The 21,684-nt window shown below is 45.5% G+C and overlaps 2 protein-coding genes across 2 annotated transcripts; one reads left to right on the top strand and one right to left on the bottom strand.

Annotated features, from left to right (window-relative positions):
• Positions 1 to 1,444: 1,444 nt before the first annotated feature.
• LOC119188208 (UBX domain-containing protein 7) lies at positions 1,445 to 12,432 on the bottom strand. The gene is made up of 12 exons (XM_037436141.2): positions 12,286 to 12,432; positions 11,580 to 11,751; positions 10,678 to 10,742; positions 10,518 to 10,586; positions 9,328 to 9,449; positions 8,414 to 8,560; positions 7,317 to 7,407; positions 3,817 to 3,870; positions 3,136 to 3,221; positions 2,693 to 2,975; positions 2,379 to 2,458; positions 1,445 to 1,999 (listed from the first exon to the last, which is right to left on the bottom strand). Exons 1-12 carry the CDS (start codon positions 12,344 to 12,346, stop codon positions 1,835 to 1,837), a joined length of 1,395 nt encoding a protein of 464 aa, XP_037292038.1. The 5' UTR covers positions 12,347 to 12,432; the 3' UTR covers positions 1,445 to 1,834.
• Positions 12,433 to 12,620: 188 nt separating this feature from the next.
• On the top strand, positions 12,621 to 20,641 carry LOC119165093 (uncharacterized). The gene is made up of 3 exons (XM_037417286.2): positions 12,621 to 13,002; positions 19,252 to 19,571; positions 20,216 to 20,641. The coding sequence occupies exons 1-3, from the start codon at positions 12,882 to 12,884 to the stop codon at positions 20,423 to 20,425; spliced, it is 651 nt and encodes a 216-aa protein (XP_037273183.2). The 5' UTR covers positions 12,621 to 12,881; the 3' UTR covers positions 20,426 to 20,641.
• The last annotated feature ends 1,043 nt before the right edge of the window (positions 20,642 to 21,684 follow it).

Below are 21,684 nucleotides of genomic sequence, written 5' to 3'. Positions count from 1 at the left end.
AACTGGCTCAGTAAAAATTCCTAATACAAAGTCTCTGGGTCTCTTGCAACAAAAAATTTATTTGCATTTATGCTTGCGTAAGCACAAGTAAAATCTGCAAGGCCACGGTGAGCGCGTGTAGAATGTGTAAAATCCTCAGGGTGCTTTGGATATTGTGTAAAAGTAATTAACCAATACGAGCAAAATTATTTTCTTCAGTGTCCCTTGATGTACTGACACACTGTTACCCGTAGGGAAGAGTTTGATTCGGGCTGTAATGCACAGATCTGGTGGCATTCTTTAAAAATTTATTTGCATAGAAAAAAAAGGACATGCCGCAAGGAAAGGACATGCCGCAAGGCTGCACAATTTAGTTTGTTGCAAAATATTGAGACAAATGGCGAGGCATATGATAGAACTTCTCTGGCATACAATTCCCTTAACTTATAGGAGTTGTCCCGCGAACAAGCTCTGCCAAGGCTGGATTGACACGAAGGACACGTCGGGGATGAATTGGTAAAACGGCATGCGACATATGGGTCGGAACGCGTCGCGGCTAGCATTCTTCCGGCAACAATGTAGTCACGTCAAAGTGAACCAAGTAGTACTATCTTAACTTCTATACGACAAAGCACGTGCATTTATGCAAAGGCATAGGGATGCTGTGCTCTTTCACTCTTGCTGCTCTTGGCTGGCCTCTCGAGCAGAGTGCTCTTGTATGAACAATTTCAATTCAAGGCGGCTGGTGCTACACTAAGGCATCTTGCAGTGGCCATTTTGGTGCTTTTAGCTGGAAATCTCCGCTGGGCCTGCGTGAGCGTTGGAATGGGTGACGCACAAGCTCACAATATGTATTACGCTAGCTCCACAACCGATTCAGTGTGTAACCGAATCCAGCTTAATTAAGCTTGTGGCATCACTGTTGTGGTTCGAAAGATGGTAACTTATCATGCATTAAAAAAAAAGACCTCCAAACACTCTGGGCACACTTCAGTGGTGGTACGAGTATAGACAGTGAACACATTGCACATGTGTGTCCAAAAAAAAAAGGAAAAAAAAAAAAGCAAAGGGCATAACTTCAGTCATACTCAGAAATAGATCACATAAAAATGCTTTTTCCTTAGATGTGAAAAATAGCATATATATATATATTTAACACTGTGATGCGTCATCACACAAACCTGTACACGATACGTTTGCAAGAAATCGGGACCTCCTGTGCGTACATATAGTGCCATAAAGCCGCCTCTAAATCAAAATGTGGAAAATGTAGCGCCGCAACTTGCAGGTGGAACTGCAACCTCCTCTTGAATGTGAAACATGCTTTGCAGACCTGAGAATTGGCTGCTTCAAATGACTGGCCCAAATGAGTGCATAGCAGGTACAGCTTTGCTGCAAAATACAGCAGTGTTAGGAAAAAAGGGAGGAAGGGCTCAACAAACACAAGATCATGCATGCAAAACAAGACGAGCCAAGACGTCCTTCATGCCAATTTTTCCCAAACAGAGCCTTGCCAAGCCTCCTTTGCAGATTCCAGAGAAAGCACGATTTTCAGTTGCACTTCAAAGAGCAAGATTCCTTCTTTCCGCGAGTCAGGTCCCAGCAAGCTTGCAACTCTTGAACGAATAAATGAAAGTCTCGGCCGTTGGTCTGCAACTTGGCGTTCTGCAAAAATGGCGTGGCAGCCTCATCGAAACACAGCCATCCCCAATCCCTGCATGTCACTTTTCCTCCAGGTTGTGCATGGCAAGTGGCGGCGGAAGTAATTGGTGTAAAAAAAGTCTCTGAGCACACTCGCTAGGATAACAGTGAGCAGCGACCAGATGAGTTGGGGTAGGGTGGGGAGCAGTGAGGGTCATGAGTTGCGTAGCTGTATGAACAGCGTCTCCTTGGGGAAGAGACCCAGGTCACGCAGTGACAAAGAGTGGTCCAAATCACTCAGATTGCGTCGCGGAAAGTTGGTCACCAGCTCATGCGTCTCCTCGCCGAATCCATTGGACGATGCGTACAAGATGAGTGCCTGAGAATGTGAAGCATATGAAAAGGCGATGTAAGTAATAATAATATGAGAGGTTTCACCTCTCAAAAGCATGATGTGATTACGAGAAATGCCGTAGCGGAGAGTTTTAGAAATTTTGACTGTCTGGTGTTCTTTAACGTAGAAGCACACGGGCCTCTATGTTAAATTAAATGTAGAGGCCCGTGTGCCTCTATGTTTAATTGCCACTTTACATGGCGAGGTAGTGCTGCCAACTGGTTCCCATGCTGTGAATATTTGCAGGAACAAACCAATTCATTCCAAGGTACAGCTGACGAACTGTAGGTCATAAGCATTAGCATGATGTGAACACCTAATAAAACATGCATTTTTGAAAATTCTGTCACATGCTTCCACATACCTTCAGTTTCGATGTGCACGGAAAGCTCATCACTTTCCTTGAGCCATCCGGGAATCGAATCATCAGCTCCGACTTTTCATCTGTAGAGGTGGGACGAGGTGGAAGAGGGGGGTGAATGAAAAACTGTGGCCACAAGCACAAGACTGCACACTACATAGAGAAAGATTAGAACGAGGTCCACATGCAACATTTGTTACTGCAATATTTCACCTGCATTTGGTCCTACTGCAAATCATGGCCACTACGAGTCAGTATGGAAGATTATGTTAAACTATGGGCGTTATTGCAGTCTTTTCCTGAAGCAGAAGACTCACCGGACTCGCTTCCCAAGAACCTCTTCCATTCATCAACATCGGATTTTGCGTTACTGGCCTCGCCCTTTGTCTTGCAGCCCCTGGTTGGTGGCGAAGAATCCACCTGCATGCTGCTGTGGTTACTTGTGTGTGCAGGCCCCACTTCTGTGTCCGAGTCAAAGGTCTCCAGGTCACTTTGGTCATCGTCCGATGCGGAGTCGTGTGTCCGGGCACTATTCTCCCGTAGAGATGCTTCGATGGCTGCCCGCATCTGTGCCTCTTCGTCTTCCTCTACGATGCTCTCCTGCAAGGACGGGAAAGGATTCGAGAAAGGATGATTGAATACTGTAGCTGTTATTCTAAGATGGGCAAATATTTATGACTCGCATTTCATGTGATTGTAGTGTACAGTTAAACCTCATACAGTAAAGTAGTGTACAGTTAAATTATCTTTATTGTCCTACCTTTTTGGCAGTGGGTTTTACTTTCTTTGTTGGTGGGTTGACAGCAGAGCCATCGGGTGTTGGGTGCTCTGCCAGGAATTCGGTGACTGCAAGGAGCAAGTGGCGCCACAATCTCACTTCAGGAACCAGTGTCAACCTACCATACATTGGCACATAGATCAGATGGGTGGTAAATCCGCTAGTACATGAGACATAAAGCAAACCTGACGCCCTCTCTGTCAATGCTATTTATAAAGCCGACTCTGACAAGACGTGCGCCATCCTACAAGGCCTTGTTGCCATGCTTCTTATCACTGGCTTGAATAGCTAAAAGTGACATCTCCCAATGCACCCGACTGACAATGCTGACCAACAATTGCCAATGAGGAAACCAGAACCGTATCAGTAACGGTCAGCCTGCTTGACACTGTTGGTTCAAAAGTCTATGATATACGTACACTGTTTAGTTCACCGTACAAACTAACAGCTATTTTGTACCACGTAGAGTGGCAGATTAGAAACGATTTCCCAAGTGAATGAGAACAGTAGGCAGTGTCAACAGAATCTTTTTGAAATATGGTACAACGAGAAAGCAAACTACGCTGACATATGTTGACGATAAATTTTCATTAAAAATGAAATGCATAAAAATAATGTAAGCCAACATATAAAGCCAAACAGAAATCACAAAACTCACTATACCTGCATCGCAAAACTTGACTGCGTCCACCTGGTTCCAGGACAGTACCTTTTCACCTAATCGAAAAAAGTGAAACAAGGCCAAGATGCAGCAGTGTTTCAGTTGAAAAGCTGGTACATACAGCGCAGTAGGGTGATGGAGAGCTTAACAGAGTTTGGGCATTATCTGCCAAATCACTTTTGCCACCGGCTGCATGCATTGTCACATGCCAGGTCATTGGTACTCTTAGCACTGCTTCAGGAGGCGACAGCAACAAACTGGATCTGATAATTTGCAGGTGAAAATGTGAAGACGGGACACAGAATCGTGAGGATACAGACAACCAAATTGAGTGGCCTGTCGCAACACTGGTAGGTTGGGAGGAGCTGCACTGTGGTGCAATGGTGCTCATGGTTAAAGGGGCCCTATAACACAATTAAGCACCCCCTACCTTTTCCTTTTTAATCCAGGGTTGCATAGACTACAGTACACACAGGCAAGTGCAGCAAGAACGGCAGCAGTACCGGCATGCAGTCCAAAGTTTTGCTGTCTCAAAAATTCAAAATAGTACAGTCGACTCCCGGTAATTCGAAGTCACTTAATTGGAAGTTTCGGTTAATTAGAAATGAGCAAGTGGTCCCATCAGTTTTGCATGCAATCGTATAGAAAAAAATGCTCAATAATTCGAAGTTAAAAACCCATAATATTGGTTAATTAGAAGTTTTTTCAATCGACAGTCTCGTCGCGACCGTAATTTTACAGTAAAATGGGGAACTTTTCATATGCCAAAACATCTGCCGGACCGCGCTGGTGTCTTCGCCATCACTACTGTCCGCAGCGCCACAGATCTTGAAGTGGCAATCTTTTTAACACTGGCAAATCGCATCGGCGGCATCGACTGACTCTTTAGTTGACTTTTGTCGAGACTCGAGTGTGTCACCGCGTCACCCGCGCGCTGGGTTGATTCCACACGTGTTTCCGCGCTTCTGATTTTGAGTGTTGTGGTGGTGACGTACGTTTGATAATGGCAACTCGTGGCCCTTACCGAACGCTAGACCTAGCGACGAAAGTCGAAGTCTTGAAGGAAGTTGACCAGGGAGGCACCGCCAAACAAGACATTGCAAGAAAGTACGGCATTAAGCCTAACACGCTGTCGACTTTCATAAAGAATAAGCGCTCAATATTGGATGCGTTTGAAAGTGAAAAATTCAAGACATCGCGGAAGCGGATGACATCCGATATATTTAAGGACTGGATCACCAAACTCGACCGCAAGTTCGTGCAATCAAGCCGTAAGGTGTTGTTCCTTGTGGACCAATGTAGTGCCCACATGAACGCACCTGCCTTGAGTGCCATCCGTCTTGTGTACCTGCCTGCAAACACGACGTCCGTGTTGCAGCCCATGGACCAGGGCATAACAAAAAATGTGAAGGTATTGTATAGGCAGCATCTTGTCGAGCGCATGCTTTTGTGCATGGACAACTCGTCGCAATACGAGGGGAGTTTGCTTAGTGCCATCAACATGCTAGCGCGAGCTTGGACCCGCGTGAAAGAAGAAACCATCGCCAATTGTTTCCGGGCCTGTGGTTTCATGGAAAACTCGGGGGATGCTTCTCCTTGTGCGCCAGTGGAAGTGCAAACAAATGAGCTCGACGACGGTAGCTTTCGCGCCGCTCTCGGTGACGTCCGTTTTGACGAGTATGTCGCTGTGGACAGCAACGTCGAAACATGCGGTCCACTAACGGACAGCGAAATCGTGCAGATGGTTCGGCCCCATGACTGCATTCCTGAAAATGACGATGATGACGACGACATCGGAAATGAGCCACCACCGAGGGCTGCCGATGTAGCTGCGGGTCTTGCTCTTGCGCAGCGGTTTTTTGTTGGAGAACACAACGCCGAAGAAGCACTTCGACACGTGTATTCCTCACAAAACTTGCTAGCCGCAGCCAGATTCGGCAAGCAGAAGAAGATGACAGACTATTTTTCCTCAAAACTGTCGCGCTTTTAAACTAATAAATGTGCCATTTTTAGTGCTTTTTGCTTAATTCGAAGTTCGTTTAATTCGAAGTTTTTTGCGGTTCCCGTGAACTTCGTATTAACGGGAGTCGACTGTACAAAAAAAAATGCTTGTCGTCAGCTTGACTTATGTGGATACACAACCACATTTCATTCGCCCTGTGCCGTTTGAGAGTGCCCCAATGAGTTGAGCTGAAAGCTCCAATGTAGGGGAAGATTGCACATCATTTTTGCTGGTCCTCTCATTTATTCTTGATGCTGTTGCCATGGTATCAAACCTGGTGCCTGACACCCGACTTGTCAGAACTTCAGTGGGCTTCGAAGTGAAGCTTTGTCTGCATGCAGTTCCTTATGACATCCCATGTCACTCCCTTATCTCATTCAAAGAAGAGAACTTGTGCGACAGCAAAGGCAATAAGGCGCAGTCGCCCCAACGTGACCTTTTTGGCGAGATTCCCGTCGCATTATAAGAGCGCGGCGATATCAATCCAACGAAATAGATTACTTGCACTGGTTCAACAACAATCAAGAGCCTACCATATGTGCAGTAACAGGCAGCTTGCAAACGTACAGAAGCAAGAGGAGGGAAGGAAAATGAGCCTTTCAAATGGATATCAGATCTGCACAAGCAAAAAATCCAGAGTCAAAATGGCAACTAGCATCTCTGTCATGCTTTGTAGTTGTAGTTACCCTTTCTTGTTTTTTTTTGTGATGGCATCTATTAGTGGTTCAATTAAAAAGCACAGAAAAGAAAAACGAAACACACTAGTAATCTTGCTCGTGATGTCATGCCGCAATCGCTTCTAACATTCCATTTGTCCAATCATAGGCTTGCATGCTTAGCAATGGCATAGCCAGGGGGTGGCACAGTGGGCCCTGCTTCCCGAAATTTTTATTACTTGTTTTTCCATGACATACAGGCCCAAAAATCACACTAACCACATCTGCCTGCTCGGCCCCCATATCACATGAAGAGGGTTCGCCCCACTTTCCACCTACACCCTTTGTGCTTGGTCGTCATTTCTGCCCCCAATAATTCTGGTGAGTGCCACTATGCGTTGATGCTGCAGTTGGCAGCAATGTAGCAACTTTATTGCACGATTAAAATTCCAATTCATTTGACATTTGAGCTTAGACTTAGGCTAAAATTATTGCCAGCCGTCAGTCTATGCAAACCACAAATAAAGAATTGGTCGATTGAAAGCATTGGAGGACGTTTTTTTAGTTTTACTATTTGCAGTATGTGCACCAAAAGCTCATTTTGCTATTACTGTTGCAAATAGACCCCATCGGTACACAGCACCGGCAACCATTTATTGACCTAGTGTTAAAAAGGATGCCAAATGAGCCTCAGTAGTGGGCACACAGTCAATCTGCAACCTTGCTAGACTAGCACAGCTTAAAAGAGGGACAATGGTTTCATTCCTGCAAATGGTATTCCGTATCTTGCTATCTTGCACACATGCGTCATCAGCAAGAGACAAAGGTGCAACGGGTCGCTCACCAGTCCTTGGGTCCAGGATAGCTACATAAGGATAATCAACAACTTTGTAGAAGAGGACGTAACGCTGTCCTTCTTCGCTGTCCTGATAGACCTGAAACGTATGAACGTAGGCATAGGTTACACTGTTATGTCCTGTGCGGTACAAATGTCCAGGACAAACATTTGTACCGCACAGTCAAAAACAGCTTCAATCATTTCAATACAGAGCAAGACTATCTCAGACATCCGAAAAGATACAAAAACCATGCACTTTCGAGTGGCGAACATGACCTAACACGGCTGCATGCTTGGACATCTGCTTGAGCATAGTGTTCACGTGTACAAAACTTTTCCCCCCGGCCCACCTTTGCCCCCCCCCCCCCCTTTCTCATCAAAATCAAACATACTAAAACACAGTGCCTAAGTTCTCAGCCTCCCTGCCCTCCTAAAGAAACTTGTCACGGGCAACTCATAAAAAAACTCCAGGTGCTGCCCCTGCTTCTTTCTGATGGACATAGCGTGTGGAAAAACATGTGTCGCTGAAAAAAAAAAAACCATTCCTGAGTACACGACAACTGTGTGTGCTTCAGCCATTGATTTTCCCAGTCTCTTTTAGCAAGATTTTCCCGAGTGGATGTGCAATTGATAGGTTAGTAGTTACTTTTTCATCCTTTAACAGCTTTTTATGATTATCGCTTTCTATATAACAATGAACAGAAAATATTTTGTTCTTTTGTTCTGAAATACTTCAGGACTATCTGCATACTCCCTACTGATCTACTGGTCATGTTTAAGTTGTTGGGGCGATTCTGCCACTGCAAGAAAGAAGCCTTTTGCAACATTACATGAGCAACATGTAGTTTATAGAAGTAGAGGTAAGTCAGAGTGCCTCAGGATGACTTATTGGTGAAAAGGAGAACTCATTTTGCGCATAGAGGCATGGTGAACAAAACATGACAAAGTAAAAAGCTAAGAATGACCTTGGCAATTCTCACAGTCACTGAACGGTGGCGGGACTGCCCTTTAAAAAAAAATACTACAGTTAAATCCCATCGATCATGACATGAAGAAAGCAAAAAAAAAACCAGAAAAGAAAAAAATTATTAAAGCCACAGTACCTGCCAAAAGACAAAATGTTCCGAGATGATGCTTTTGATGGTGGAGTTGCTCCACACATCTCTGTTGAGCACCTGGCAGGCAAACTCCTGCACGTTCTGCACATTCACCATCAGCCAGCGATTCTTCGCCCTGCCAACTTCCCGAGCCTAGAAAGAGAAGTAATGCGACTGTAAAGGCTGCAGCAGAAAAAGTTTTGGACCTACCCCCATCCCATCTTTTCTCTTCTTTCCACAGAAGCTTGCTCTTTCCCTGATACAACCCCTTGAGTTGGGGATAAGTGAGTGAAATGTAAAGAGCACTAGTGAAGAAGGCCTGACGAAGAGAAGTCCTTTTTTCAGAGCATTGGCTTGAGGGACATTCCCCGCTCAACCACTTCTCATCATTTTAAGCCTCCATTTCCCCTTGAAATTACGTGTCGCTTGTCTTTTTCATGGAACGTAATGAAAGAGTATGTCATTCTTGAAATGACAGAAATAATTGCATAAGAATTGAATGCCCCAAAACAAAACGACATAGGCTATTAGGGCCTTTGGTTTAATTCTGACTAGATGGAGTTTATTAAGGAGAGTGCAAAGCCATATATGAGTGCATATAACCCTCATCGAAATGTGGTACTACTATGGCTGGGGATCAAACCAGCAAATTCATGCTAGACAGCCGAATATCACACCAATGAAGCCATTGCAACAGGTTGGCCAAAAAGGACGGTATAAAAATAAAAGGCAGCAGGGTGCAGCACTGCTCGTTGCCTTTACCAAGGTGAAAAAAGTGGCCAAGTGAAGGTGAATAAATAATAATAATAATAAAAAAAGAAAAGAAAGCACATAAATTACATGCAACACACACATATACAATGCACATGCATGCGAGCTCACATACACACACACACATACTGCTGGATTTGGATGCTTACCGATTCAAATGAGCCCCTGTGCATGAGGTCTAGCGGTGGCCTAAAGAGATCTTCTAATGTTTTTCGTTTCTTGTATGACGGGCTGTCAGTCTCACCCTGCAGCAATTTTTCTTCCTGAAGCCCTAAGATGCGAAAAAAAAAAGAAAAAAACGTTACATTGCAAGTCTTTCTCTGAAACGGAGAGTTCACACTGTGTTTTGCCATAAACAATGAAGAAATAGCTCTGACTGATCTATTGGGTGAAAATGTTGTACAAAATACTCTAATATTTTCCATGATTGTTGTGCACTGCCACATAAAGCAAAATATCTGTGACATAGTTTTGTTTTCGGACTGTTTCTTTCTATGGATTTCCTGCTAGTCTAATTTCCCCAATATGCTTATATACGCACGCATTTGTATCTAGTTTAGTTGTTAATGTTAATTAGACCACAAATGATTTAACATTTCTTACTTCATACTGCAAAATGTTACAGGAATATTGTAGGCAGTAGGTATTTACCTCTGTACATGGCAGTCTTCATTGATCTCTACAGAGGTTGGCAACATGTAATAAGTATGGACTCTTAAGAAGGAATGCCCTGAAGTTTTGACAGCAGCTACTGTTTTTGGTGACTGTGCCACTTTCCATCTGTACATTATAACATGGCGACACGGAAGACAGATTGGTTCTACCATGTTCAGTGCGCATGGTCCACGTGGAGTGATAGCCCTGGTGGTTCCACAGTGTCTATAGCTCTTGCAACTTCCCCACTGTACTAGGGTCTGCGAAAACACCATGTGTACTGTTAGGGGGAGGGTTAATGTGCATTTTTCCCAGTCAAATTAAAGTGGAGGTACGGGGGCATTTCTTTTGAAGTCCACTTTTACTGTAGAAACTGAAGCTGTGTGCTTATATTTCCGGTCTTGAGGGCCACACAGGTTTTTCGTGGCGCAGACACGGCATACTTGCCACAACAAGTGCCATTCAGACCACAAAAGACTACAACTACCACCAGTATGCCAAGTGGCAGCATAGTGAAACCTGTTGAGAAATCAGCACATTCACAAAGAAATACATCTACTGTTGTCATGAAAATACGTGTTCTCATCAATGAGCGAGTAAGTTTGCAATTGAATGAATTGAAGGTTCAAATATCAGTTGCACTAGTAATTCATAGTGCGAAACAGAAACACAATTAGACACTCACTTGTCTCTGCCTGGAAGTCACGGAACCTATCAAAAACACTGTAGGAGGCTCGCCTTGGTGCATGGTACCCTGAACAGGCAAAACCAATATTTATCGCAGTGTTACACACTTACAGTGCTTGTGCACACTGCGTTTTCCAAATTAACTACAGAATACTTACCATAGGGAAATGGGCCATCAACCAAAACTTCCCTTACAGGAGGAATAGGTGGTCTGACGTCATCCCTAGAGAAAAAAAAATTGCAAAACGCCTGTCAAAAGGTTGTATCACAACATTATCATGCAGATGCAAAATGATACTTTTGTTGCTAGGTGTTGCAAGTCAGACTTTTCTAAAAAGTAAATGTATAAACAATTCTGCACTGGAGAGCTTAATTTGGCTGAGGTTAACAATGCCGCCTTTGACAGGGTAAAAATTCATCAACACATACGTTCCTCACGACCATAAACACACCGCAAATGACAGTCATGCACAGGTTTGTGTTGCGATCATACGCAGCACGTGATACTCGCTACACATTTCGCGGAGCAAAGACGGGGCGGCGGTTGACAACTTCACTGAGCTGAATGCAGTGTTACCCTAGCGTCCATATGACTTCCGCTTGTCATAAGCAGCTTCTTTATCGGCGACGCACAGTTATCGATTTCTTCGCGCCGCCCCTGCCGCGGTGGTCTAGTGGATAAGGCACTCGGCTGCTCACCCGCAGGTCGCGGGATCGAATCCCGGCTGCATTTCCGATGAAGGCGGAAGTGTTGTAGGCCCGTGTGCTCAGATTTAGGTGCACGTTAAAGAACCCCAGGTGGTCGAAATATCCGGAGCCCTCCATTACGCTCTCATAATCATCGTGGTTTCGGGACGTTAAACCTCACATATCAATCAATAAATCAATCATTCAATCAATCAATTCCTTGCGCTGCAGCACACAGATTCAGCGTTATGGACAAAGTGTAAACGACTGTACGAGGGCACTTATACTGGCCAGCGATGTTACCCCCTCACATGCATCAATTTTAGGCGCACATAAATTCTTAATCAGGTAAAACCAGTACGCTCCGACTCACTCAGCTGCGGTTACGGTGGGCGGCGGCATGTCGGAGCTCGATGCCAGGGCTGCTTCGCCCGTGTGAGAATTGGATGGCTGCGTCCAGTCCGTGTCCACGTGCATGTTGATGGCCATCTCGAGATTGCCGTTGCAGGCTTCCAGCATCTGCTTGGCCACATTTTCGTCCGCTCCTGCGGAAACAAAACGAAGCGGTGTATCGTCGATGTAATCGCCAAGGCCGATTACGAAACACACCGGCCAGCTTGGCGGACGCACCAAAGCTCGCCGATCACATTCGACAAAGCAGTTATACTCGCTGCATATCGACGATAGCATAAGTTATAAATTCGAACGCGACAGGACGCGTACTTCTGTGCGAGAAACGAAGACGCGCACAAGCCTCACGAACTCCCCAGGGACAAGAAAAAAACGTTGGATTAAGGTAGACTGAGGCAAGCGCAGGAGAGAAAACTTGTAAAAGAAACTATCGGGCGCAGCGAAAACATTACTGTACGCACTAGCCACCCGGATTACTTTACGAAACAGTTGGCATCGACTCATCAAATGTTGCGAGGCAAATGTCAAGGGACAAAGCAACCGAAACAAAACAACCAGCTTTAACGGCATATGTGTCCCAGCACGAACACGTTGATTACCGCATCGATAGAGTAGTGAAAAATATGTCACGCATTACTATCAACAAGTACAAAGAAGAACTATCGTACCAGTGACAGCGCAGAAATTTTCTATCGAATTGATGTTTGAACTGGCAGACGAAGACGCCATTTTTAGGGGCTTGCGGATCCGCTCGATCGCGGCCTGGCTACTGAAGGATTGCGTATGTAAAAAAAAAAGAAAGAAAATTAAGTTATTTGCACAATTATTACTTTCAAAATTACTCAAAAAGTACTCCTTTTACTAATAAACACATTGTAAGAACTCTGTTTAGGAACCGATGACACCCGAACTACCAAAACGTTTATACGCTTGTTTTGCTTTCATCTTATATATGCGGTAGCGTGCACAATGAACTTCAGATGATTCAGCGCGAGATAAAACGATAAACATCCCGTGCAGCATTCTTACAACATGTTGATGCATCTACATCTCTAAAGATATCTATATACTTAAGCCGTCCAAGAATACCAGCGCGCTTTTCAAAACATATCTCCGTGTGCACGAAGATAAAGATTCTGACTCCCAGCTTTACAGTTATCACGATAGATTTAAACGGGCTATCGCAAGCGAGACATCTTTTTCTTGAGATCCGCTGCAGTACTGTGTCGATCGCGAAGCAAGAAACACAGTTTGCAGGCAGAATATGGGTCGTCCAGTCAACATATGTAACTCCACAGTGCCGACGCGAAACAAGTGTGTTGCCCTCCTGCTGCTGTTGTGCAGCTTTGTTTGTCCCTTGTATGCGACAACCAATAACGGAAATGGTAAGTGCTACAATGGTCTCTTTGCTACGTACTGTACAATAGCGAATGAGGGCGGGGGGCAGGGCGAACGAGCGTACATTTGGACTGAAAAGTTAATCTTGTGCTGTTTGTATCAATTATCAATACAGACCCCGAATTAATTTGAAAAAAAAAACAAACAAACAAAGCGATTTAGTTGCGATTATTCTTTATTTCTTACGATACTGATAGCCTAACTATTTCGAAACAAGACGATATCAGTCGACATACTGGGCGGCGACTCGGTGTTCGCTTTTGCATGTGGTTCGTACAGAGCATATATATATATATATATATATATATATATATATATATATATTTATAGATGAAATAGATGATCAGAGTTTATATAAGTATATATATATATATATATATATATATATATATATATATATATATATATATATATATATATATATATATATATATATATATATATATATATATATATATATATAAGCACGAGCTACATGCAGTTGACTAAATTAGCTTCACAATCCAGATGTGTGGCCTGATGAATGCGATGACGAAAACAGAAAAAAAAAAGAAGACGTCTAGGGTTGTTTGTTTTTAAGTTAGGGTTGAGTGTACTAGAACAGGGGAGTCGCGAACGTTTTCGGTAGACCTTGAAGAAATCGGAGATTATCCACTGCAAATAAAAAAAAAATATGACTAACGAGCTAGGCATGTTTCAACTTTATAATCATTAGGTTGAATTTGCAGGATTATTTCACTTCATTTCCCGCGTAACAAAAAAAAAAAACGGCGTCATTTAAAAGATTCTGAAGACGTGGACGCAGTTGGGGAATGAGCGAGCAAGAAACTAAAGATGATATTACATTTAATCATCCCAGCCATGACTCGCAGCCGCTTCCTTGCAATAATATGAAAAAAAAAGAATAATCCACAAATGATAATTTTGCTGGTCAACAGTCACAACAATCATGCGTGCTGGTGGTAGTGGTTAGAAGAGGAGAAATTTAGGCACCTAATTTCTGCAGCCCGGTCGGGAGCACGGCGCAGTGCCTGGGCGTGCCCGGGTGACACTCACTGGAGTGTTGATGGGGAGAGGGGGAACGATGGTTTGTCGAATTGCCTTTTCACGCTCTACCAGATCAGTGTATGAGGCTGATTTTGCGACCCCACCCGGATGGATGGATGGATGTGGCTGTACCCTTTAGATCGGGCGGCGGCTAACGCCACCTAGCAGACTCCCATTGGCCCGCTTCTTGCTTGCGCGCGCCAATGGGAGTCGTATCGCTTCCGGCCTCCAGGATGCACCGAATGATATCATCCGTGTCTGGATCTGCGATCATGCGGCAGTGCGTACATCGCCTCGTCCTGTCAGCGATGTGCTACATATTGATAAGTATTGGTAAGGACTCGTATTCTCGCTGCGGTGACGTTTTGACTGACTCGCCACTTACCGCGCATGCGCGCCAAGACGATGCGAGAGCGGGCGTGCCGGTGCGATTCGATCGTGACAGTGCAAATGAACTCCCAGCGGCGATAATAATATCTGGGCCTTTTCCTATCGAAACCATGATATGATTATGAGACTTGCCGCAGTGGAGGGCTCCTGAAGTTTCGACCATCTGGTGTCCTTTAGAGGGTCCTTCACCGCCCCGCGTTCAAGGTCGAGAGAGTGGTTTCCTCCTTGCCTTCACCACCATTTCTACAGGCGATATCTTCTTCTCACCACTTGTTTATTAAAGAAAATAAACAGCAACAACACGTTTTCAATGTGAGTCGAAATTTTTGATGTAGCGCTGAGGCACGCGTACACGAGAAGGCTCACCCCCGTATTCACAAACGCTCCTCGACTCGACTTTTGCCCTTCACTTGACAAAGTGGAGCACTGCGCCACTGTTCGGCTGAAAATGAAGCTGCGCTACTCGAGAGTCGCAGCAGATTGTCGCTGATATGCAGTGACTTGCCGTGCCTAGAGACGGCTCTCCCATCAGCTTTCTCAAGTGAAGGTGAAGCATTCAGTGAAGGGACGTTCTAGAATACGGGGTAAGAATTGGTACGTACCAACAGACGCATAAAACATATATTACGAGTGATGTAGTTGTGTAATCTCTGGATAAACACTTTTTCTACTGTAATAAAAGAACGAACGGAACGCTTATTTCTATGAGCGCCCATGGCGAGGGTTTCCGATTATGGTTATCTTGCACCAAATTAGCTTCCAATTGTATAATACCACGCGTGGCAAAGAAGATTCCATGCAGAAAAACGTTACTCTTGAACTAGTAGGTTTAAGACTTCTGAATGATGATGAACAAACTTTGTTTAATTAGCAGAAAGATCCTCCTCCCCTTTCAGGTGCGAAAGAAGGGAGGACCAAACTTAGACGACGGCCCTGATCTCATGGGCCCTGGCGGCGTCTTCGGCCTGCCGTATTAAGCGGGCTTGTAATTGAGAGTCAGAGCTGCGGAGCGCGGTATTCCATCCACTCCCGTCTGGGAATTCGCCTCTCATGGGGGCCTGCGGGCATGCATGCCCATAAAATGTGGCTCAAGTCCGCCCTGTTGTGGCAAAATTTACACTTGTACGAATGAAGTTCCGGCACGCAGCGGTTCATTGTTACCGGACTAGGAAACTTGTGGGTCTGGAGTAGGCGCCACGCCACCGCCTGTCCTTTGTTCATGACGAGTCTGCGGGAGGATAAATTTTCCTGCTTAGCCTGTGTGTCACACACTTCGGGTGAGGCCCCGCCGATCCAACAACGACGTGCGGCCGACTCGCAGGCTTCCACTTTACGCTTCGGCCTGCGACGCCTGAAAGGCCTCGAAGTGGCACATTTCAAGTTTATTTGCAGGTCGGTCGACCCGTGCGGGGTTGCACGTGTGGTGATGTGTGGGCCTGACCGACACACTCATAAGCAGACACGGAGATTTTATGCACAAGAGCAAGCATTTAATTAAAACAAGGGCAAAGGCAGGAGTTAACAAAAATAACAAAGGAGGAAACTGATACGCGCAATGAAAAGAACAGCTATATAGCAAAATATGCTAAAAAACACTGCAAAAGATACAGACTAAAGACAAATATGCGGAACATTAATAAAACAACAACAAGATGGAACTACAGGAGAGACAAGGAAACTTTACGAGAGAAAGATAAAAAAAAAAAAAAAACTCACGCTCGCGCTTCTGAGCTTCGACGTGCGACGCAGCGCACACTACAAATATTTAAAAAAAGGGCTGGTTATAATAAATTAACGGTTTAAAAAAAGTCACAATAAAAAGTTTCATACGGACCAGGCCAGCTCTTGGTGCACGTAGGGGAGTTGACGGGTGCCGCTGGAGATCTCGCCGGCTTGGCAGACGACGAGGGTGCCCGTAATTGCAGCCGTCTCGATACGTTGCACGGGTCACTCCATGCTCGTCGCCTACGCGAGACTCGCGACACCGATGACCGCACTTGTTGCTGGCTGTACGTCGACTGCCTATTCCGATGCAGACGAAACTTTTTCAGGGCCGTACACGTGCTGCCGTCCTATCTGGGGGTAATTTTCCTTTTTTAGACCGCCAGTGCCCCTTTCGGTACAGGTGCAGGGAAGACGAACCGGCGCCACGCTGGGTCGTTTTAGTCGCCGGATGTCGTACCCCCAACACAAAAGCGCCCTTCCTTGGAAGATGGGGCCCGCGGATGATCCGAAAATTGCAGTCGTTTGTGACACTGATACTGTAAGTGGAAGATACTCTCAGAGTCAACTTGCGACAAAATGCCAAGACTTGTGAATGAAAAAAAAATACCGCGAAACAACACACTGACCAAGAGCACCAGTCCCAAGCTCTTTGTGTTGCTTCTCGCGAAATATCTTTCTCCTTCACAAAATTCCAGGTTGGATCTATGGCTACTATATACCTTTGAAATTCTGTTATGATCTTCTTCCTAGTGCACGAGGTAAGTTCTATATACTGAAACAGATAAAATAAACCGTTTGTAAGCTTTTCTGTCGTGTCCGCCGATGGGCGAGGTGTTTTGCTCCCACAAGCGGGCTGGTCGAGGCACCCCCAAAAAAGCTGCGCGGCGCGCCTGCAAACACGGAGTTGGGAAGTTGAGTGCACGTTGACAAACGCGTGACTAGAATACGCGCTGCGCACCCAGAATGGGAAACTTGACAATACATGGCGGCTAGTGCGAGCAGCGTGCACAGTGTAAACGTGACAAAAAGCGGGGAACGCCATGCAGTGAGTTTATTTTTGCCATTTCTAAGCATACTCTAACAGAAAATTGTTGTTGGGCTTGTTGCTGGATCGTCATTAAAAACTCAATTCGAGCGCATACACGTGACACGCTCATGCACACACACGCGTGTGTTTGATGTCCGGGTGTATGTGTGTCGTGTGCTTGCGCTCAAATTAATATTCGGATTGTAAAACAGTGCTATGTCTAAAATAAGGTACCTCCGTTTCATGGCCACACCCTGCGGTGGTTTGCGCCAAGCGGATCCAGCCAATTAAAATGAAGCTGGGCTATTCATATTCAAGCCCATTTCACTATGTGAAGCAGGACTGGTGGCCCCACCACCGCGGTGGTCTAGTGGCTAAGGGAACTCGGCTGCTGACCCGCAGGTCGCGGGATCGAATCTCGGCTGCGGAGACTGCATTTCCGATGGAGGCGGAAATGTTGTGGGCCCGTGTGCTCAAATTTGGGGGCACGTTAAAGAACCCCAGGTGGTCGAAATTTCCGGAGCCCTCCGCTACGGCGCCTCTCATAATCATATGGTGGTTTTGGGACGTTAAACCCCACATATAAATTAATCAAGCAGGACTGGAGTTTTGTAACCTCTACCTCAAAAATTCGGTCTGTGGCTTTGAGGAAAAAATTTCTTCAACGTTATGTGGCTCACATGTTGGTTGAAGTGTTCTCGAATCGCACTGTACCTGACAAAAAAACATATGTTTTCTACATAAACACGCAGATACACTAAATCCATTTTAATTTATTTATTCACTTGTAACTTATCTGTGATTCGAAGAACAAGGAACGAGGAAAAAAAAAACTCTGCTCTCATTTCTATAATCTTGCTTATTCTAAATGGTATTTTTTATCGTTCAGTAATAAAAACGACTCCTAGCTAATACTGCTTTTTATTTTATTTATCTGCAAATTTGGCGATAAAGTTAAATAGTGTGGATGCTCCGGTTACTTTCGGCTTGAATTCTGGATATTTTTCAAATGCACCTAACGACAACCCTTCATGCCCACGACGTTCTTTTCATCATTTCTTATTCGGTAACGGATATAGTACTTCATGAGCGCCTGGCCTGTTGAGTTTTTCTCTTCCTCGTATATACTTTGCTAACACGTATGAAATCATCGCTGTTTTAGAATTCCTTCTAGTAGGTTTTTAAGCACCGTTTCGTGACGACACCTGATTACGCGTTACTTTACGTTTTCTCGAAATCAATATGGGAGCCGACGGATGGAAACACGTATTGTGGGATAATCAGAGTGAACAGTGGAAGTGCCTCAGACTGACCGACGTTTTCGATTGGTCGCTGTATTTCGTGCCGACCGGTTGTGCCCCCGCGATCTCCGACGACAACGAAGCTAGCTGGCCGACTGGCTCGCCCTACGCCTTCTGACGCCGACAAGAGGTCTCGCCGAGTGGTGCCCTGTCCTCGGACTCCTGCGACCGTGTCCATCTTTCCTATCTTCTCCTTGCTTCCGTATGTGGCTGTCCCTACGCCTCGATCTCTCCTTCCGCTCCCTCTATCTCTATATCTTTCAATCCTATCCCTTTAATCCTTCCTTACCCCCCATTCCTCGTGAGCTACTGTGGAGGTGTCCTCCCCCTGAGAGACATTTACGGGGCTCACTTTTCTTTTCATTTATGGAACACCCCCCCCCCCCTATTTTTGACAAGGCGGATTTGACGAAGATAGGTCCTTTAGAAACGTCGGTCAGCCTGTCTGAGTCGCTTCTATACTGCTCACCCTGATTATCCCATTACGTTTCCTCGCTTACCCTAACCTGCATGCATATAGTTAATATCTGATCAATCGACTATAACCATTTAGGCTATCCCTAAAAACAGCGTTTTGTACGTTTTTTGTCTGTTGAATACATTGTGTGTTTGTGCGTGCATGTGTGCGCGTGAGCTTATAAAATACACATAAACAAAAGAGAGTACAGCCAATTTGCAGCAGCGCACGGAATGACAGTGGTGTGTAGAAAAACGAAGTCGCGCTTGGCGTTCATCTCTTCCAACAGGACCGGAGGAAGAGCAGCGAAAAGGGCAAGTCGTTCACGATGCGGATCTTGCCTCCAACGAGTTATCTTTAATCCGAGGCTTGGCGCCAGCCGTGGTCTCACCTTCGTCGCGCTCCGTGGCTGGTCGGCTGCTGCTCGAGTCGCTGGTGTTCACGGCGGTTCTGGCCACCAGCCTGACGCTCTTCCCGGGCTGGTATTCGGTGCTGGTGGCGCTGTCGGCGTTGTTATCTCTCTACGAGTCGGCCACTACGGTGGCACAGTCCGCGCCCGCGGTCTTCACGGCCAGGGGAGACGCCACTTCGCTGACCATCGATTGTCAGGTCTGCTGCTTTCGCTAATTGCGTGCTTCCTTATATTATGCGACGTTTACAGCGTTTTCATCGACATGTCTACGAGTCCTGGTAACCGCTTTCTTCTAGTGTGGTGTAGCGAAAACTTGGCAGCAAGGCCCTGGTACGTCAGTATACAGTTCCATTTTCTTATCTCATGGAGCTAGATGATGACAATCGTTGCGTTTTTTTTTACAGCACGTCCTCTTTTTCTCGTTGTTGATTTTCTTCAAAATGACTGAGAAAACGTTACAATGCACACAGAATGGGACAAAGAAAGACGACGCAAGACTTCTCTTGTACCTGTCTCTGTGCACTGCAACGTTTCTAAGGTACGACACCAACTAGCTCACCACAGTGGTGGCGTAGCCAGATGGTGGCACACAAGGCCCACGCGTGCACACCCTCCCTCACGAAATTTCTTTCGCCATGGTATACATAGCACAAAATGACACTCGACCTCATCCGCCCGCCCGGCCCCCACTTCAGATCAAGAAGGTGCACTTCAGATCAAGAAAATTTCCGCCTTCGCCCTATAGACTCGTCAAGCCGTCCTCATGAACCCAAAATGACGACTGCCCTTGTGATTGGCCAGTATACGTGCACAAGCCGATGACGTATTCTTCTGTGTGCAGGTGCAACTGCTGTGCGAGGTGACCCGGATGGCGCGCGCCAGGTTCCCTGTGGTGGCGACGCTTCTCAAGTCGGCGGCTCGGGGCGACCACCGGGGAGGTCCCATCGTGCAGGCCATACTGGCAGGGCTCGGTAGCGCCGACTGCGGCACGTTCTTCGACTGTCCGCGGCACCGCATCCAACCTCTGCTCGCAAAGCAGCCTCAGCGATAACGTTCGACCATACCGCACACATGAACCGTTTGCTTCCAGAGGAACCCGTCGCTGCTCGACGCAAGAGAGCCGCTCTGCCTGCCTCTTCTCCGTAATAATTCGACTGGACATTTTGTACGCGAGATCGTGCTGTTCTCGGAGCAAATGCGCCGTACGCTACGTCATTTTGAAATGAGAGATAAGACGTCGTTTCGTGAAAAATAGAGGTGAATAGAATCTGTTTTTGTCAGTATGTGTCCCGCTATGTTATAAGCAGAGAGAAAATTGAAGAAAAGATTACCTGTTGCTGTCGTCGGTGAGTGGTGACTTATCACACGTATAACTCTTATCAAGGACACATGTTACCTTTCCTTTCGAGAGCCACGCCGCCCACGACACTCCGAAGAGAGTATAAAGAGAGTTAAAAGTGTATACTTGTGGCAAGTGAGGACTCAACAAGGAAGATTAACGGCTACTATTTTTCTTTGTTAGATTATATTCTGAACATAGGAAAATGAGAAGGAGATTGAAAGAGACAGATGAGTCAATAACGGTGATAGTGTATAATGATGTATATGTAGATACACGATTTCCGTACACGTCTTAGGCGCTTAAACTACTACATAATACGCAAATTTTAGTTTAAGTGTTTTCACTTATGCCCAAGAATTAGGGACATTATGTACCTTGATGTCCTGGCTAAAGCATTAAAAGTACTTTATATGCTCCCTACGGGAGAATATATACACTCTAAAAAGGAGAGCGAGTAAAAAAAGAAGGTGTCTTTCTGTCCCACAACAATAATCCTCATCTATATTGCGTTCCATCCTTGCGCTATCACCCCGCGCCCGGTTCATTCCGGTCACGATCGACATGCCCATTATCAGGGTTACATTGCATTCTCGATAGGAAAGTGGCCAGCGCCGAGTTTTCAAGAAAGGAAGCGCACGCAAGCCTGATGACGATTATTGTTGTGGGACAAAAAGACACCCTTTTTACTCGATATATTTTTTAGAGTGTACAGTAACTCAAAGAGACACCGGTGAATAGCGCCTCTAGCGGACATTTCACAGACATGCGTGTTTTTGATGGGAGTGGTCACCAGAGGCACCACCGTAAGCAGATGATATTGATCTGCCGCGCTTGGCAAGACAGTTGCGTGTTGGCTGTTGCGTTTGCCATAAAGTACACTTTTTGGGATATCTTTCTTCACCGTATTCTTGCTAACAAAGTATATCAGTGATTAGCATTTTCAAAAGCGGAATGCATGCTGAGCCTTG

This window comes from Rhipicephalus microplus, chromosome 1, assembly GCF_043290135.1.
Source record: "Rhipicephalus microplus isolate Deutch F79 chromosome 1, USDA_Rmic, whole genome shotgun sequence".
In the NCBI taxonomy this organism is placed as follows: domain Eukaryota; kingdom Metazoa; phylum Arthropoda; class Arachnida; order Ixodida; family Ixodidae; genus Rhipicephalus; species Rhipicephalus microplus.
This window is presented reverse-complemented; position numbering and strand designations above follow the sequence as displayed.

What these genes read in the sequence shown, in the direction of transcription:
- LOC119188208 (XM_037436141.2), bottom strand. Translation starts at nt 12,346, where the DNA reads ATGGCGTCTTCGTCTGCCAGTTCAAACATCAATTCGATAGAAAATTTC. An exon ending in TGACTTCCAGGCAGAGACAA is followed by an intron (nt 9,450 to 10,517) that starts GTGAGTGTCTAA and finishes TTCGCATCTTAG; the next exon opens with GGCTTCAGGAAGAAAAATTG. An exon ending in ACAGGGGCTCATTTGAATCG is followed by an intron (nt 8,561 to 9,327) that starts GTAAGCATCCAA and finishes TTCTCTTTCTAG; the next exon opens with GCTCGGGAAGTTGGCAGGGC.
- LOC119165093 (XM_037417286.2), top strand. Translation starts at nt 12,882, where the DNA reads ATGGGTCGTCCAGTCAACATATGTAACTCCACAGTGCCGACGCGAAAC. An exon ending in GACAACCAATAACGGAAATG is followed by an intron (nt 13,003 to 19,251) that starts GTAAGTGCTACA and finishes CTCTTCCAACAG; the next exon opens with GACCGGAGGAAGAGCAGCGA. An exon ending in CGCTGACCATCGATTGTCAG is followed by an intron (nt 19,572 to 20,215) that starts GTCTGCTGCTTT and finishes TTCTGTGTGCAG; the next exon opens with GTGCAACTGCTGTGCGAGGT.